The 19,296-nt window shown below is 33.7% G+C and overlaps 1 protein-coding gene across 2 annotated transcripts in view; it reads left to right on the top strand.

Moving 5' to 3' along the window:
- Positions 1-19,296, top strand: part of Lrp1b (LDL receptor related protein 1B) — a 1,779,190-nt gene that overhangs the window by 828,105 nt on the left and 931,789 nt on the right. For both annotated transcript variants that reach the window (XM_033757153.1, XM_033757154.1), the window contains exon 6: positions 89-346. In XM_033757153.1, coding sequence (XP_033613044.1) covers positions 89-346 — 258 coding nt within the window. The remainder of the gene's footprint in view (positions 1-88; positions 347-19,296) is intronic.

Below are 19,296 nucleotides of genomic sequence, written 5' to 3'. Positions count from 1 at the left end.
ATATATGAGTAATTTTCAATGAATAATGCAAAACTGAGAGAAAAATGTGACTTTCTTATTTAACTCACTTCTTTCCATTTTATTCCAGAACCTACAGATAGGCCACCTATGCTCTTAATTGCAAGTTCTGAAACAATTGAGGTTTTCTATCTTAATGGAAGTAAAATGGCAACTTTAAACTCGGTCAACAGAAATGAAATTCATACATTGGATTTTATTTATAAGGAGGAAATGATTTGTTGGGTTGAATCAAGAGACACTTCAAATCAACTCAAATGTGTTCAAATAACCAAAACAGAAAAATTAACGGATGAATGGACAATCAATATTCTTCAATCCTTCCACAGTGAGTATTTTATTTTGATATTATATGACAACCTTTAAGAATTTATTTTCATACCTGTAGGCATAAATTTTAGATTTTTAGCATAGCTAGAATAAATGTTAGAAAATTATACATGCAAACATGATACATTTGAATAACTGTACTAACTATACATTTTGCATATATACACATGTGCCCTGTCAGCAGCTCTAAGTCAATAGTAAATTTCTGAATTGTGATGCTTTCCTTAATGCTTATTACACTGTCAATTACCTGTAGTTGAATTGTGACCTTTCACTGACATGTAGTTTAAAATGTGAAATGCAGGTGGGAATTTGTTTTAAAGCAAAAGAAATAGTTAATAACTATAAGTTCTTTGCAGTGTTTGTTAAAATTTTCTTTGAAAATCGTCAGGTTAATGTAATTGGTAGTAACTTCTGTGCTTTTGAATTTTTTCAAGCAAATTCAAGTTAAAATACATCATTTTCCAACTCAGTAATTATGGTTTTCAATTAACTTTGTATTTTTGTGTGTCAAAAAATTTGGCAAACTCATAACTGTCCTTCTCTGCCTGCATAGTAATAGTACTATAAACCGGAATCATATTCTCTCTCTCTCTCTGTATGTGGGTGTCTCTTTCTCCCTCCCTTCCTCCCCTTTCCCTTCCCTTCCTCCTATTCTCTCTCCTTCTCTTCCTCTCTGTCACCTTCTCTTTTCCCTTGGAGGAAAGACTGGTTTTGGATCAGGGCTTCAGAGGTTTCCTTCTGCAACTGGCTGACAGTGTTACTCTCAGGCCTTCAGTGAGGCAAAAGGCATGGAGAAAGCACAAGAGCAAAGCCATTTAGTTCCTTCTGGGTGGGAAATGGAAAGAGGTCAAGGAGGGAGAGAGAGAGAGAGAGAGGTGCCTCAAAGCCATGCCACAGTGGTCCACCTCTGTCTAGCAGGCCCTACCTCAATCTTTCCACCACCCCGAGTAGTACTGCCGGTGGGGACCAAACTGTCAACACATGATCCTTATGGGAACATTTCAGATCCAAATGACAAGATAAAATTTTGAATATTTTCTTAAAACTTAAAAATAAATTGATTAATTTATGTATTGTGATAAAAGAGCAGAAATCATAATGAAGCAAGGGATGTTGGCTCTCTCAGGATTAAGCTGATAGATGTTCATTCATAATAAAAGTAAAAAAGAAGGCAGCAGTACAAACAATGCTGCCTTTTGATATCTTTCATACTTGGCTTAACCAGTAGTTTGGAGATGAAAACAGAACATTACGCTTTCCCTGTAACAGTGCCCCCTCAATTTCCCAATGGATCTGTCCCCAGGAAATGGAATACTGAGTAGCCAAATGGCTAGAAGATTCCTATCCAAGAAAGATTATTTTTGAGCTTATTCCAGAAACTTTTTTATATGTAATATAAACCACTCCTTTGATATGCAGTTTAAAAATTGTTTAGTAGGAGCTGGGGATTTAGCTCAGTGGTGCCACTGTCTGCTTTGCAAGTGCAAGGTCCAGAGTTTGATCCCAGGTACAGAACAAAACAACAACAAAAAAATTTTTTTACTAAATCTAAGGAAGATCTATCATAATTTATGTAGAAAATTATCAGTAAATTGGGTTGCATTTGATTTCTAAAATAATTATTGGTAAATCTAGAAAAATAGATTTTTGGTTAGACAGTTTTGTTAAAATGATAAATAGGGTATTCATTTTTATTTAAAACATGACCTGAAATAATTTAATAACAATCAACAATTTTTGATGAAGTTATGTTTAGGCTGTATAGCTTATATAGTCATTTTAGCAAAAAGTGATTAAATGCGTGGAAGTAATTTAAGGATGGGAATGGGGCAAAGGTGTGGGAAGGGCTGCACTTCTCTGTCATGCTGATAAACCCTGCATTTTATCAACATGCCACAGAACAGCTGCCATTGAATATCATGGGCCGTGAATTCACCACGCCAATTTGTAAGCTGATAATCAAATTTGAATATTTTTGCATGTATAATTACATAAAATCTCTGTCATACCATATAAGCAAAAATAATGAACCAATAGAAGTCAGCTTGAATAGCTGTCCCTATCCATTATTCCAGAAATTATCTGTGCAATTTTTACCTCATTATTTTTAGATATTTTTCTGATTTTTACATGAAAAGACTATGCATCTTTTAAAACTACAAAAATTATTTCTCAAAGGATCAACAATTGCATATCAAAATCACTTGCATTTGAAACGTACATAATAATATAAATATTTGTTACATATTTAAGTTTTTACTGCAAATCTATTTATGTGTGGGTTACATGTCTGTGGAATAAATAGGAGAGATATCCTCTTCTTGTTTTATAGTAACATCTTAACTCAAAAGTCATATGTATTAGGCAAAGCTGAATGCCTAAAAAGAGGAAAAAAATGGGACTATAATTCTACTTTTTTCTTTTTATACTAGAAAGGCAAATATAACCAAAATTGATCATAGCTAGATTTTCTGGACAGTGCCAAATGATAGCTGCAAAAGGGAATTGGTATTATTCCACTTTTACTGAAAGTTTAGACTTTGGAAAGCTGGTAAATAGCACAGAAGAATTGGCTATAGGTTTGGGGTTAAAACAGATACTGTAGATTTTTCTAAATACCATATTAAGTATCAAGTATTTTTTTTTCATGCAGCAGGCCAAAATAATTAGGTCTACTAATAATAGGAACAGGAGCTCACAAAGACAGAGTCTCTGAATAGAAGACAAGTATAAGAACCTTTGAAGGGAATGGAAAAGATGAGCCATGAAAGGCTGTATTGTTTGAAAAGGTCCACAAAATGATTTTGATTTGGCCCTTTGGGAGTTCTTTCCCTAACGCTGAGAGTCATTCCCAAGAAACACTGTGGGAGAATGATGAGTAAATAATATGTTAAAACATTAGATAAACAAAAAATGAGGAAATTTCTAGTAGTAATATCTTATTATATTTTATTCTTCTTTTTAACGATGCCTTTTATTTACTGTTTAAAGTTGCTGTCTTGGAATAAAACTTTAGGATTAAGTGTTCTCTAAACAGATTTTATTTTCCAGTATAGCGTTCATCAAAAACGCATTTGAACTGCTAAAATGTATCACTTTTTTTTATTGGAGAGAATTATGGCAGGAACATAGGTAATCAAAATCAAGGAAAATGTCCAAACAAAACAAGAGTAGTAATCTCCATGTGCTTCCTCAGGACTTTATGCATAGAGAAGACGGAGGTGAATAATGTGTTCTGAGTTAATTTCTTATTCTTATGATGATGATTCAGGATCATATTGTCCACTTCTTGCCTGGAACATTGTTACTTGTTCTGTTTCTGTGTGTGATGCTTCAATATTCTAAAAATTTTGAGGTTCATTTTGGAGATTTTAATATGGATTTGCCCAGATTATTGTGATTCATTTACAGGCTAAGTTTCAGTCCAGGTGCAAATGCCTTGATGAAACATAAAGATTACTTATTCTTCATGGAATTAGTAGTTTCTGAATTCAGCCATTGATTGACATTTACCTTCTCTGTTTTTAACTTCTTTCTTGTCAAACTTAGCTCATTTTCTATTTGAACCTATGCTTAAATGTGCTAAGTCCTTGGCAGGGAAAAAAAAGAAGGAGAGGTTTATAGGAAGGTAATAAGGTGAAGATATGATCAAAATATATTATACACTTGTATAAATATTTTTAAAATAATTTTTACAAATTAAATTCTTATGCCTCAAATATTCTTATTCTCAGAAAATTCTTATGCCTTCCATCTTGTATCAATCTTACATCTTTGGGTATAACTTTCTAATAATTCATATTAAAAGAGACTGATTAATATCTATTTTGTGCATCAGGGATTCTATATATTAATACATTGCCATCAAAAGAGTACACAACCGGGATCCTCTTTATATTCATCAGTCTACAGATGAAAATGGGCACAAAGGAGTAAAATATTGTTGATGAGAAGCCTTTTCCTTTTGATCTCAGTAGGCACTTACAACCTTTCTTATTTCTCCACTGCCCTTTTGTCTAACTCCTGCCTAGAAATGCCTTACTCTACTACTTCACAAAAAGCTTCCAAAGATGTGGATGGACAAACATGGCTAGGCTGTATCTCTTTTATCAACATAGGCGTATTCTTGATACAAACAAATCCGCCTGGAGTAATAAAAATGATAGCTCCAAATAACAGCAACTTGTATTAAGTTTCTATTTGCTGAGGTGATTATGGGAGTTTGCAGGAACAGCCTAAGATTATCCAATTATATGTAATGATTTAGGGTCAAAATAGAAATTTGTTATACTTTATTCATAAGTCGTATGTTATAATAGCGGATTTTTTGGAGACTCCCTCTATAATTATATGTTTTCCTCTGATTGGCAAAAGTCAAACCATATTGTTTTAATTTGTTTTTATATAGTTGCTAATGAAGTTGTTCACTCCAAAGTGGACTTAATCTAATATTTCATTTTTTACACTAAGTAATTTGCATCTTTGTTTTAGGAAAAAAAACTATCATTTAGCTTCTCTGTTCGCAGTTCTTTAACTTGCCTCTAACTGCCCTCACAAATCCTATCTTTTGTCTAAAAAGTAGTGTTCACATTTCCTGTCATACATTTGTTCTCTCACTTTATTCTTTAGTAAATCTTATCCTATTCAAATTTCCCCCTTTGAATTTATCAGCCTGTCTTCAACCTGCACAATTTTACTTTTAAGTTTTCACTGAAGATGAAGCATGTTCAATGATTGATTTGCTCTGCTTCCAGAATTTTGTTAGAAAATGTTCAGAAATCAGCCACCTTATAGCTAAAAGTAATTGAAAAAATATTTTCCTTTCCTCAAAAAAGGTAATTTTAATTACCTCTCGAATTACATTCTCAAATCGAGAATTTTTAAATCAGCTTATCTCGTGGAAAAGTAAATTTTGTAAAAGTATGTTGACTGGAGTAACTGGTTTAATATTATGTCCTGCCAAATCTCACTCTGTAGAAGTAAATCACAATTGTATTCCCAAATATATTTTCCAAAATTGCTGTTTTATATAAAAATGCGTGTTACATTAAACTCTTTAAGCTTCTTAAAAATGGGTTATCTTCTATTCAGTACAATTACATAGAAAATACAAAATTGACTTTTTTGTGCCACATGTTTCCAGGTATGTGTTGGGAGGAGGCTGTGAAACTAATGAATATTCTATATTTCTGCTGGGATTTGAAATTTAAAGGGGGAATTTAGAACATCTATTGACAGTCAAAAAAAGACAGTTATAATGATCGGAGACTTTGAACTAAAAGCACATTTCTAGAGAACTTTAAGAATTCTTTACTTGATGCCACACATTTAATGTTATAGGTATTAACATTAAATACTGCTTAACTTATACAGTGATATTATGTGAATTTATACTTGCGAAGTAAGTATTTAGTTCCAATTTACAATTAGTAGATAGCCACAAAAGACAGTCCTGAATGTCTAACTAAACAAGAAAAGGAAAATATAAGAAAACAGCTATCACTGTGTTTCTCTATACGTCTTTATTTTTAGATCAGCTGCATTATTGTCAAGCTGTAGTGACTATTACTATCCTATTGTTGTTTGGAAACAAGCCTGAAATTTTCTGTAAGAAATTAAAGAAGTGCTGGACATGAATGTTTGCATTCTTTTTCATGCATTTCTTTAAAAACATTTTGGTCACTCACTGGACACAAATATGCTCCCGTCCAAATTATGCTTAATGGTATAGAAAACTTTAAATAATTGTTTTAAAACAGTACCTTTGTCTAAATTGAAATATGTTTTATTAATAGAGTTTAATAAATGTATTAAATACACGGGAATTTCTTGATGTTCAGTCACTGTGCCACTTACTTTGTAAATGATGTTAACAATTTTGCTTTACCTATCAATAGGCAACTGGGAAATAAGATGTTTTTTTCATCATGAGTAAGTCATTAAATATATATGAAATCTGCAGTGTGCAATTATTTAAACTATTGTTTTTGACTTAGTAACTTTATTTTAATGAAGGAATGAAAATGTTGGAAAGAAGAAAAACCAAAGAGAAAAAAGAAAAATTTTTCTGTCAACTAGCCCATTAAAATAATTTTTTTTGGGGGGGACTGCACAAAAGCCAGTTTATTGGGGACTAATGACAGATGTGTATCTGAGGCAATAGCAGACAGCAAGGGAAAGAGGTTTATGTGCTGAGCTAGACAAAGGCTGAAGCTAACCAACTTTCTCAAGAAGTATCAATATGGGTTGGGGACGTAGCTCAGTGGTAAGAATGCTTGGTGGTATATGCAAAGCCCTGGGTTCTTTCCCTAGCATCCTCCACACACAAACTATTAACATAGCAAATGTCAGGTGGGTTATCTTAATGACTGTCCTGTAGGGTTTGGAATGCTAGGCAGAGTCACCTGGTAGGCACTGTTAAAATAATTTGAGGTACAAGGGGAAAAAATGAAAACCAAGACCTGTCATGTAGAGGTACAAGATCCCAACAATGGATGTAACTGTACTGTATCCCTAAAATGTACCAATAAAGTCAATTTTAAAAAATGCAACTTGGCATTCAAGGGGGATAGATTTCAGAACCCCAGTGGATATAAAAATTCACAAATGTTCAATTCCCCTTTTAAAAATGATTTAGTATTTCTATTACTTAGGCACATCTCTCTTTATACTTTAAATCATCTCTAGATTATTATTAAAAATGCAGTTGCTTTATAAATTGTTGTTATACTGTATTATTAGGATAATAAAAAGAAATCTGTAAAAAATAATAATTTGATGTAATATCTGTCTGGCAATATTTCACTTTAAAAATGATTATTTATTCCATTCTTTTAGGTTTTTTTTTTGTATTTTCCTAAGGTATTTTTTCAAGTACAGTAAAAATTTTTCTTCCTCATTTTCTATGACTTCAGAAGCTTTTAACCTTGTAGAAAATTTCATAAGAAATTGAGAGCTCATCATTAACAGTATAATAGACCCTGTGTGATAGGAAAGATAATTACCACAAATAATAAAGGTGCTACATAGGGTTTCAGTTTCAGTTTTTGATTATGATTTTTGCTTATTTTTCCCCAGGCTATAACACGTGATTTGCTGAATTATTTTAACATTGATTTTGTATTTCTCTTACCACTGTGTATGTATGTGTGTGTGTGTGTGTGTGTGTGTGTGTGTGTGTAGTTAGTATCGCACTAGCTATCTATCTAACTAGTTATGTGAACCTATCCAAGTCTTTTAAGCACAAAAGACATGCTCCCATAACTGTTGAAATTCCAGATCTAAATGCACTGCCCTGCCCGCCTCCATTTGCTTCTACTTTCTTTTCTTGCAATTTGTTGTGTGGCTGTGCATATGGAAGATTTATCTCTACTGATATTTTCCTTTTCTTTTTTTTTCTACCTTTTGTCCACTCACAATAAGCATACCTTCACCTTTCTTTTATGTTTTTTATTGATACATTTTAGATGTGCAATGCAGTTACATTCATCATTGGGATCTTGTACATCTACCTTTACCTTTTTGTAGTGCCGTTTACTAAACTATGTTGCTTGAGAATCTAGTTCTGAAAGATAATTTTGTAAAAATGATTTTGGGACCAAATGAGTTGAGGAAATTTTACCTGTTACATAAATTTATGCAAATTAATGAGATTATTATTGGGATAAAAATTGTGAGAATTCCTTCAGTAAACTCTGTCAACTCTGTTTAGGTCAGTATTCCCTTAACTTGAGTACTGAACACTTTATTTCTGTGGGGATGTGAATGTGTTTTTCTGTGGGTGTTTGTTTCTAGGGACATGGTGTGTGCATATATGTGTATAGTATATAATAACATCCCAAATATCTGTAATTTATGTTATTCATTTTGACGATATTATTTTTAAGGTTTCATGGAAAAGGCCTTTAGGAGTAATGCCTCCAATCACTTTTAAATGTACTTACTATATTTGTGGCTAAACTCATAAAGGTTGTGTATACAAAGAAATACAGAAGCTTTCTGTAATGGGTTGTTTTGTTTTGTTACTTTTTCCTTTCTTTGGGTTCAGCTACATTTAGTTGTCCATAGAGGGTTCTGACATTCAAATGCCATATGCTCATACACTTTTTATGACAAAGCCAGAGTCTAGCTCAAAATAGGAGCTAAGAGGACCTAATACAAAATACAGATTTGGGTATATGTGAAATTCATTCTAGAGAAGGGTTTAGCCTAAAAGGTGACTTTTTAAAAAATAATTTGTTGGGTTTGGGGATTTAGCTCAGTGGTTCCACTGCCTGCCTTGTAAGCATAAGGACCTGAGTTTGATCCCTGGTATCCCATAAAAATGAAAACTAAATAAATAAAAATCTCGTAAAAAGTAATTTGAATCTGTACTGGACATACGACTTATCTTCTACCAGTTAACATGTAGCCTTATGAGGGTGTGGTCCTAATTACTAGGTAGCCCCATGTGGGACAAAGTATATTCCCTGGAGATATAACTGACAGCTGAACTAAAACAACAGGCAATGCTCCGGTACATATGACAGTGAAATGACATCGAGTTCTACTCTTTCCTTATTTCCAAGTCTTGAGCAACTTTTCTGAACACCTCTTAATCCCCCTTATGAGTGAATTTTTTGTTGAGGAGGACAGCATGGAATGCATTCTAGAGGTAATTAAAAATGTATGTGATATCAAATAATATGTAGTTTAATTGTAACCATGTCCCTGGCTTAGAAAGGGTATAGTGACAGAACTTCTTTGTGGTAGAACAGCAATATTAAATTATGATGTGGAAGGATTTTTTAAATCGTCATTAAATACAGGTCTAGGTAACATATATGTCTCATAGTTTCGGACTTGTTATCATTTGCCCAAACCAAATGTTATCATGGACCCAAAGGTCCATGTATTCGAATGGTGATTAGCCCATGGGGCACAATACTCCTTGGGGTTTAGTCCACTGATGAGTTCATAGCTGATCCTGCTGGATGGGGCCTGGTCAGAAGACGCAGGGTCACTGAGGACTTGACGTGGAAGTATAAATTCTTGTCAGTGGATCCTCTCCTTTTACTGTTTCTCGACTACCATTATCTTAACAGTTTTCTTCTCCAAGCTCTTTCACCATGTGGTTTCTACCCTGTAGCTTGCCATGTACTGAATCCACCTCAACTATAAACCAAAAGAAACCTCTTTTCCCTTAAGTTGCAGGTATCAAATATTCTGTCCCAGTGATGGGAAAGTGATGAATTCAGGAGTCGTTCATCAGTGTTCCATTTGTCTCAGTGTAAATCTTTCTAGTAAAGCTCTACTGATTTTCTTAGTACCACATGAAACTTAGAAACCTTGGATTCTTTGAATTCTTGTTGCTTTGATTCTATGTTCATCAAAAACCTTTTATATTTGGTTCCTTAGATGCCATGATACTAGGAAGGAATTTGTTAGGTTTGTTATTGTATTACTGGAACTTGCAGTCAGTGGTGATGAATGAATAAATTAACATTCTGGCTTATATATACATCTCCCAAGTGTCTGATAAGCCCGAAATAATTCCCTAAAGCCTGATAATCCTCACTGAACAACTCAGATAGAGCTCCTGAAATTGCAAATATAATGATTAGATCTTGAATCTGTGGTTATACACTTGGTTATAGAAATGCTTTCAATCTGTGCTTACAATGGTTTGTAAGTCTTTATTATATTAATAACAGTATTTCATAAAGTTATATAAAGTTTTCTGGCAACACCTGTTATTTTACTTTGAGGGTTGACAGAGACATTTTTCATCTCCTTGTTTTAGGTTAGTGTTCAAGAAGAATATATACATACGAAGTATATTTTTGTCTACTTTTAGTAAAATATTATGTATATTTCAAATAAATAAATTTCAAAACTCAGTATTAAGTATTATTACTGATCAACAATGTGACTTAACTTTCTGTTAACAAATCCTTGCTTATAAAAGCATACTCTTACCATATGCTAGAAAGTGATGACTGTCTAAAAAGCTTCACACACTTACATAAATATACATACTCCTGCAAAAGATCTTTTCATAATAAAATGTTTCCATTTTAGATTTGCATATTTGGAAATATTATTTTACTTATAGGTGACAACAATGATAACAGCAACAAAATTCTCTATAGAATTTTCTTTGAGTTAAAACAGTGTTTTAGCTTATATATAAACTGGTGAAAAGAATTCATTATTTATATGAAATATAAATTAGCTTGCATAATTTATTTTCAGTCCTAAGAGGTGGATGAAATCAAAGTTATTATGAAGTCTCTAATGTTTTTTTAAGGAAGAGTCGTTGTGTCTTAAAGAATGATGTTCCTGACTTTGGTATATCAGTGGAAATTCTGTGCAGGGAACAGAATCTACTTAAATAAGGACAAGCTTTAATACTGCATGTTCTCAAAATTGGAAGGGATAAAGGAGAGAGTTCAACAATACTCCCTTAGAAATGACAGCATAATACATTAGGACTGATACTACTGAGTCCATTATAACTGTACTGCTGTTAAAAACTCACTACTTCTACCACTCACCTCTGCACCTGACTCAGAATACTCTAGAAGCTGGAGATTGGACAAAGGTGCAACCCAAAATTTAGAAACACTTGTAATAAATCCATTGCCATTATTGACCTCACCCGCACTAATTCTTGTCATCAAGAAAGCTGGATAATGAACATCGAAGCACTACTTTAAGTGAATACCTTGTTTCCATCAATCATGCTTAGCAGTTTTAAAAGTTAAAAAAAAAGCAGGAAAATGGTTTGACTCTCTCTTGAGCTTGTGAATTTCTGAATGAATATGTATAAATTAGCATACAGAATCTACACCTTAAATATGTATGGAAAAGGTATCTTTAAAGTGTACAAGCTATTAGGGCCGGGGATTTAGCTCAGCGGTTCGGTGGCCTGCCTTGCAAGTGCAAGGACCCATGTTCAATCCCCGGTACAAAAAAAACAAAACAAAAAAAAAACAAAAGTGTATAAGCTATTAAGTGGACAGAGGATGCAATAAATTTGAGGGAGCCAATCCAAGGTATCCAGTGCTAACATTTTTAGAATTCTTTATCTAGAAATGGTGTATTGATTCTTCTTAAGTGAAGCTCTTGTTGCTATACTCTACTTGCTTATAAGTGCAGTGAAACCAGTATAGAAACTGATTATTATTGTACTTCATTCTTCTCATTTGAGTTCATAATCCTTTTCTTATTATATGGCTGCTTGTGGAGTGTGTATCTGCTATGTATGTGTATGAGTAGTTTACCTCTTCACATTATTTCTATTCACAATGTGTGACAATGTAGCTTTCACAGTGACGTATCATCCCTAGGAGTCATCAGTTTACTTAAAAACAAAAAAAGGCTCTTCAGTATTTTCTCCAAGATACTACTCTAGGCCCAGTGCATTGTTTGCTCATACACTTTCAGGAATTTTTCAAATATTTTGTCTTCCTTCATGACTACCTAAAGGAGAGACACAGAGGTGTCTTTCAATTTCTGAAGAGGAACTTACCTTACTTTAATTTTACTTTAATTTACTTTACCTTAATTTTTTTAAGACACTTAAAAGTGAAGCAGAGGTTTCCTTTTGCCTTATGTTTGAAAAAATGTATATTTTAGTCAAATCTGAAGCTTTGAGGATTTAATTGCAAAAATATATATAATTGAACAAATTACTACTATTATGACTCTCTTTACAAATACTTTAGGCTTAGAGGAGTGCATTATGATCATGCTTACTCATGCAAAATGCCATAGAAAATTATATCAAGGTTTTATATAATTTGTGAAAACATGTTTGTTGGTAAAATATAGAAAATAGAAGCAAAATTATTTTAATGTATAAATTATGCAAATAATCATCTCAATGTTCCATTTCATTTCTTGTGTTTAAGCTGAGTATTTATTTGGGGACTTCCATGTAATGTCCATGTATCTATAGTCATAAGACAAATGATTTATAAAAATTTAAGTTCAATCATATGTACTTTTCATGTTTTCCCTTGAATTTTACTATTTTCTGTAATTTATATTGAATACATCACCTGAATTATTTTTACTCATTGTCATATAATGTGAAAAGTAAAGTGAGATGATTTTAGCCAGATAAACAAAAACATTTAATTTTCCTACAGTTTTTGGAACTTTTATGAGGCATTATTTAAAAATCAATACTATGCATAATTTAGCTTGAAAAAGATCGAATAGTTGTTTTTGATCAAGAAGTATTTGGAAGCCATATGAAAACTAGCTGTAAGATACATATTTTTGATACAAAATTATAGCCAAGATAGGCATTAACCTACTATATGTGTGTTACGCATGACATTTATACGTGGCATATATATCTTCAATTCTTACAAAATGAGTTATTTCAGAATTTAAATTTAGCAAACTTTTTTGTTACTATGGATAAATTTAAATCTTAGTCCTGCTTTCTTTGTCTTAAACTAAGAATATATTTATTTCCCAAAGTAAACTAGCCTGGGGATACCCTTAGGAAAGAAATGTTTAAGATAGAGGACAATATATAGGCTGTTGTAGGTGTACCCTAAATCTTGATTTTTTCTATGTAGTCTTAAAATTAGAGCTGTTCTGACATCTTTCACAATGTCTCAGTGTGGCTCTGGGAAATAATTCTCATTCATGTCAAAGAAATTAAGTTACTTGGTGACTGGTTTGACTTCATGGATTTTATTCTTTTAAAAAAGCAAACCAAAGGCATTAATGGATTTTACTAAACTATTTGTGTCCCCTAATGATTGCCATTTCATTAAAAAAAGGTTAATATTTAAAATATTTGTCAATAGAAACATGGCTGAGAAAGGATCATACAAATGTTTGGTCATTGGATTTCATGGTTGAAATCTTTTACAGCCTAAATGCAACTGAAAACGCTGATCTGAATTAAATTATTTTATTATAGAATCATTCCACTAAAAATAGGCCAGTCTCTTCTTCATTTATTGTGCATTGGAACTAATATCTTGGAGACATACATATCATTTCTATTTGTGAGGATTCAAATGCTGAGTCTATGACTTGGGTAGGTTGAGCTATGAGAAATATTGATAATAAGAACATTGTAATTTTGTGCAAAAATTATAGATAACAATTTCTTTAATCAGATGTCTGTGCTATCAGGACATGAGTCAAAAAGAAATATAAAATAACCTAATATATGCATACAGAGGTAGCAAATGTAAATTAGTATGAAGTCTCAAAGGCAAAACCATGGATGTGTTTGTAAATTCCTTGAAGAAAAGGAAGAAGAACCATGAAGTATTATGTCTCTGAGAATTGGAAAATGGTTCTAGGTATGGGACAGATAAATTTTGCTTGACAATTATGAGAATTAAATTTGTAGAAGTCAGGAAGCAATATTTTAATGCATTAGTTTTTGTGGTCATGTTTTATCCTGAGTATATTTTGACAGGACATTCTTTTGATCTTTTCATTCTTATTATTTCTTATTCAGATTTCCTAGTTGCCATTATTCTTTTACACCATTATAAGGTACTACAATCCACCACATAGTTGTTACTCACCCTAAGCATTCTATTCATTTGTGCAAACTACTCTCTGCATAATTGTCATTTCATAAAACTAGACATCCATGCTATGCAATTAAGATCCCCCTTCTCTATTACTTTTCTGTGTAAAGAATAATGACTTGTCAAATTTGAGTTCATGGACAAAAGCAAGGAAAATATTGCAGCTGATTTAAGAAAAAAGGATTTGTGTCTTTATATGACTCCTTCACCTACTGATGAAGAAAAGAGGGCACAGATTTTAGGCAGGAGGTTCTTGCTCAAAGGCTTCTGTGAATGTAACAGCAAAATACACTCAAACATATTAGCTGGGGTATTACTGTGAGTTAATGACAATTTGGCACTGTAGAAATGAAGCAGTGAATCACACATACAGGAAGATAGTGTGATGGTAAATAACAAGTTAATTTGTCATTTACCAGTGCCACAAAGGAAATAGAATTAGAGCACTGATCTAAACTGATGATCATTAGTCACTGTTTTGTGTGTGTGTGTGTGTGTGTGTGTGTGTGTATACTTGCTCATGAGTACATGTGTGTATGGAAGGATGGAAGGTCTTAATATTTACTGGTCAAGGAAAGCTTTCCTGTGAAACTCATATTTGAGCAGATTTCTGATTGAAGGGAGAGTACAAGCTATGCACATATCAGTTTTTATTTTGTCTTGAAGGTCAAGTAAAAATGTCTAAAGAGGAAGCATTCATTTCAGGTTCAAGGAAAAATAAAGAGGTGAGTGTGACTGCAATACACTGAGCAAAGATATTATAAAAAAATGGGAGGTTTAGGATCCTTATATTTTCAAGGCAGGATTTTATAGTATACATTTTATAATATCTACTACTAGAGATTTTTTAAAAAGTGAGTGGCATTTTGGAAAATAATAGAGACCAAAGATTGGGCATAAAACCTGTTGGCTAAAATGATAACAGATAAAACAAAAACTCATCTGTGTACTTCTGTTCCTCAGTGTCCTTCATGGCAAAATTCTAGAAAAAAACTACTCCATAGTTTTTAAAGTTGAGCCAAATTTCAGCAAACGTGGGTATATGTGAAGACATCAGAGATGTGCTTAGGAAAGCATTTGTGGAGAATAATTCTATGAATTTCAGTTTGGGACTGCATGGTAATAAGCTAAAAAAACTAATGTATATTGATTTAGTCTTAGGTGTCACCATATAATATGTGTTTTATAATTGCTTTGAGTGCTTTTAAAGGTTATAGTTTGTTAAGAAAGTCAGCAGAAAGACCAGTTAAGAAACTGTTGTAGCCATGTATAGGTGAGAAGATCATGTCCAAACAAGGGGAGAAATAGGTCTTTAACTCATAGTAAGAGCCCAGCTAATATGTGGAAAGTGTTAAATAGTTTCAGATGGAGATCCAGATTTTCTAATAGGTGAGGTTATGTGAGGAAAGGTACAGATAGAAGGAAGGATGAATACTTTTAGTTCATGAGTCAAATAAATTTGTAATATTTCCCCCCTTGGTAAAAGACCCCTTTACATAAACTTTTTTTTTTCTCCTGTATAAATAGAATTATCTCCTTTCTGAGCAATTACATCTACCAAAGGAAGTGAGATAGGCTGTTTTCAAAGAAGGAATTGAGAACTTTGAAGTAGAAGGAGGGGCAGAAGCTCAAGCATCTAATGTTCCTTTTCATTAACAAAAATGAATGACATCCGAGGCTCAGTAGGATTCCCTGGTCTCGACTCGCTAGCACATGCCAGAGTCCCCTACGTCATACATAGATTGTATAGACCTTGGGGTCACTCATCTGCAGACGAGCGCTTCGTACTCACTTTGATGACATTTCTTCTACTGAAGTAATAGAATTGGAGCATAGGAGATAATCTTTCGTGAGACAAAGGAAGTGGAAAGGGCTCTGTAATGACCCACAGATTTCATGTCTTCTTGCTCACAGCACACCCTAATTGAACTTCCATACTATCATTTTAATTACCGTATGAAACAGACTTAGTCTTTGTTCCTTCAGTTTAGCTTAACAACATTCAGGGGCAAAGTGAGTACATTCTTCCTGATAAAGATTATGATAGCCTATAAAAATTAAAATAAATACAATTATATATTTTATCAGTTACTGGGAATTTTCAATTGTCGTTGCCAAGAAATGTGCTTAACCCAACAATATTAATTTCCCAGTTTAACCATTAAAGAGATTTAAATCAAGGAAAACAGAAAAGGTTTCTGTACAATCTTAGCTTGTTACCATCACAGATTGAGACGTAGTATTTAAACTAAATTTAAAAATTGAGCTAAAATATTCATAATATACAACAGAAAAGTTAATAGAGCCTATTATATTTGGATTTTTCTGCTGTTTTCTGATGTCTTCAACATTTCTGCTGTAGTTCTTGACTCCTTTACCAGAGATATAGTAACATTCAATTAGTCTTTTTAAATAGAAGTGCATATTGAATGTTGACTAAGGAAAGTGATGTCTGCTGCATAAGTTCATCATTGCTTGATACTCTGAAGCTAGCACATCTCTCCAGTGGTCATTGTAGTTCTTGGCTAAATGGTTATCTGTTTTCAGACTTTTTTTTATCAGCACAGCAGCACAGTGACCAGTATGACATTTAAAAAATACTAAATAGACATTTTAATTCTGTACTAGGAACTATTCCCAGAGACTTTCCATTTAACAATGTAGAGGGAAGATGTTTATATTATCTCATTTCTTTATGGCAATTCTATAATAAATAAATTTCCTTGACTATATTAATCCAAAAATATCAGAAGAGGCAAAGTATGTAGGAAATTTTTTTGACAATATGATACAGATGATGGAAGTATAAACGGGTAAGTTTTAATGTTTCTGCTTTGCTAAGTGAGTGCAAATAGAATGCCAAGATACGAGAATTCAGGAGAGCCCTTGGGAACCTGTGAAGGTGGGAGCAGGGGACTGGCTACAGGCTAATAATAAGAGGATCACCTGTTCTAAGAATAGCCTGACTTCTAAGTTTCCAGCTTCACTCCCCACAGCCAGACAATTTTTTTCCAACTGTTAAGGACCCCCAGGAACTTGTCCTCATGTCAGTTTGCTCGATCGAGTGTGTTTTGTTCCCCACTGACATAAGGAAACTGTTTATTTTGGTGAAAAGGTAAAATGTTTTATTCTAAGCTACGTCCTGCTCAGGGGGTTAGCAGGCTTCATTTGCTTCAGATCCCCATCTCTGTGTGGTTAGATGTGCAAGTGTCTTGCAAGGAACACAGATGGCAAGAGATGCACTGACCATAAACAAGCCTAGGATTGTTTCACCTGCCCCGGTCCCTAGGCTCCTGAGGCCAGCACCAGCATATTCTTTCCGCTTATCTAAGCTGAAAGTAGAAAGTAGTGGTTGCACCCTTTGCATGAGGAAGTTAGAAGTCAACCTTTCAGTGCCCACATCTGTACATTTGCTTCATTTATCTGGGCTGAGAAGAATAGAGAATGGTCTTTATGTCCTAAACCTTAGGAAGCTTGGAGAAGTCATTTATCTCTGAAGGGAGAAAAACAACTAAGTTTTAAAATTCCACTTTACCATGCCATGCCTTGTGATGTGTTTGCCCTGTATCGATTACACTACAATTTGATGGAAGACAGGGTTTTTAATTTCAGAAACAGGAAATAGCCGAGCTAGTAAAAGACAGAAGCCTCAACCATGACGCTAGGGAGTAAACAAGTTCCGATTGAAATAGGTGGAGAGTGGTCAACTGGAAGGATACCAAACAGTTAAAAAAAAAAAAAAAAAAGATAAGCACACACAAAAAAATGACAGTACCACACATTCACAAGAAAAGCCTGATACTGATACGTTTTTCTATTTTGGGGAGGAGTTTTAAAGTCCTTTGAAGAATTATTCAATAATGTATTATACTAAAAAAAAAGTTTGAACATGAGGTAATTAACTCTAGAAAAAATATAAAGTTTTTCAGTGTGGGACTATAATCACATTAAATTTTCTCACTGATTAACAACAAATTATATAGTCAGTTACAAAACAGTGGGTATTAACTAAATGCTGAGATGGTAGGATGGTGAGAAGAACATGTGACTATACACATATCTGTAAAGAAGTACAAACAATATCCTAGTTTCATTTAGCAAAAAATTCCACATACATATGTTTCTAAAACTTAAAAATAACAGCATAAGCATGTTCTACAGAATTGTAGGAGCAAATGTGGGCGATTCACACAGCTAAAGAACTTGGAGAATCACAAGGGATGCAGTGGACACTCTGTTCCTTCCTGACCCTTGATGGGGTGTTTCACTTTTTAAGTCGTGCATACTTCCTGTTAGATTAAAAATCATGTTTTACCGTAGTCTCCCCATTTTCTGACGTAGGTATTACAGAATCCATCATCTTACCACAGTTTATGTACCCTCTGCCCCTCTGCTCTTCCATCCCTTCCTATTCACTTAAATTTTATCTCTGAAACAGCTCCTTTGCCCCATGCGCCTCGTTTTCAGAATATGCCAAGCTCATTTCTGCTCACTGGGCCCTTAAATTTTAAGTCCCGAATAGTGGGCATCTTGTCATTACAATTCATACATCACTTTTACGAGGATGCCCAATCTGACCAGTCATGTAGTCATTACCCTCTATTATTTTCTCCGTAATACTAGTACTAGTGTAACTGTTTCACTGATCTGCTTCTTGGGGGAAGAAACTAAAGTTTCCAAAAGGGCTTTTTTCCTTGCTAAACTTATTTATTCTCTTGGTCTTTTAACAACCCATCCTACTTTATAATTTTATAATCAATTTTTTTTTGGGGGGTTGTGGGGTTTTTTGGTACCATGGATCGAACTCAGGCCCTTGTGCTTGTGAGGCAGGCAACTGCACCACTGGGCTGAATCCCCGCCCTTATACTGTTTTCTAAAGGAAGCCTTGTACTCATCCCCTCCTCTCTTGGGTTAACAGGAATGGGCTGGTGGAGAAGTGGGAGATCTATATGGAAAAAACACAAAAAAAAAAACCCTGCAGAACGTGGCAACAGAGGTTGATGTCTGATTTCTTTTCAATCTGAAAGGAGGAGGAACTAAAGCAGAACAGAGCACTCTAAAGACGACAGTGCTCTGGCCCCGCATGATGTAGGAGTTTCCTCATTGATTATTTCATTGTACTTTTTGCTAGCAATAAAAACCGTTTCCATGTGACTGTTGCCTATAATGGCTTTTGCTATTCTAGGTCTCTTGTGGTTCCAAATGAATTTTTGGATTCTTTTTTCTAGTTCTGTGAAATATAGTGTTGGAATTTCAATTGGCATTGCATTGAATGTATATAGCAGTTTTGGTAGTATGGCCATTTTCACTATGTTGATTCTTCCTACCCAGGAGCAGGGGATATCTTTCCATTTTTTTATATCCTCTTCGATTTCTTTTTTCAGAGTGCTGT

The sequence above is a fragment of the Fukomys damarensis genome, unplaced genomic scaffold (genome assembly GCF_012274545.1).
Source record: "Fukomys damarensis isolate Sample0158 unplaced genomic scaffold, DMR_v1.0_HiC HiC_scaffold_29, whole genome shotgun sequence".
NCBI classification, from domain to species: Eukaryota; Metazoa; Chordata; class Mammalia; order Rodentia; family Bathyergidae; genus Fukomys; species Fukomys damarensis.
Note: the sequence above shows the minus strand (reverse complement) of the source record. Positions and strands in the feature narration are given on the sequence as shown.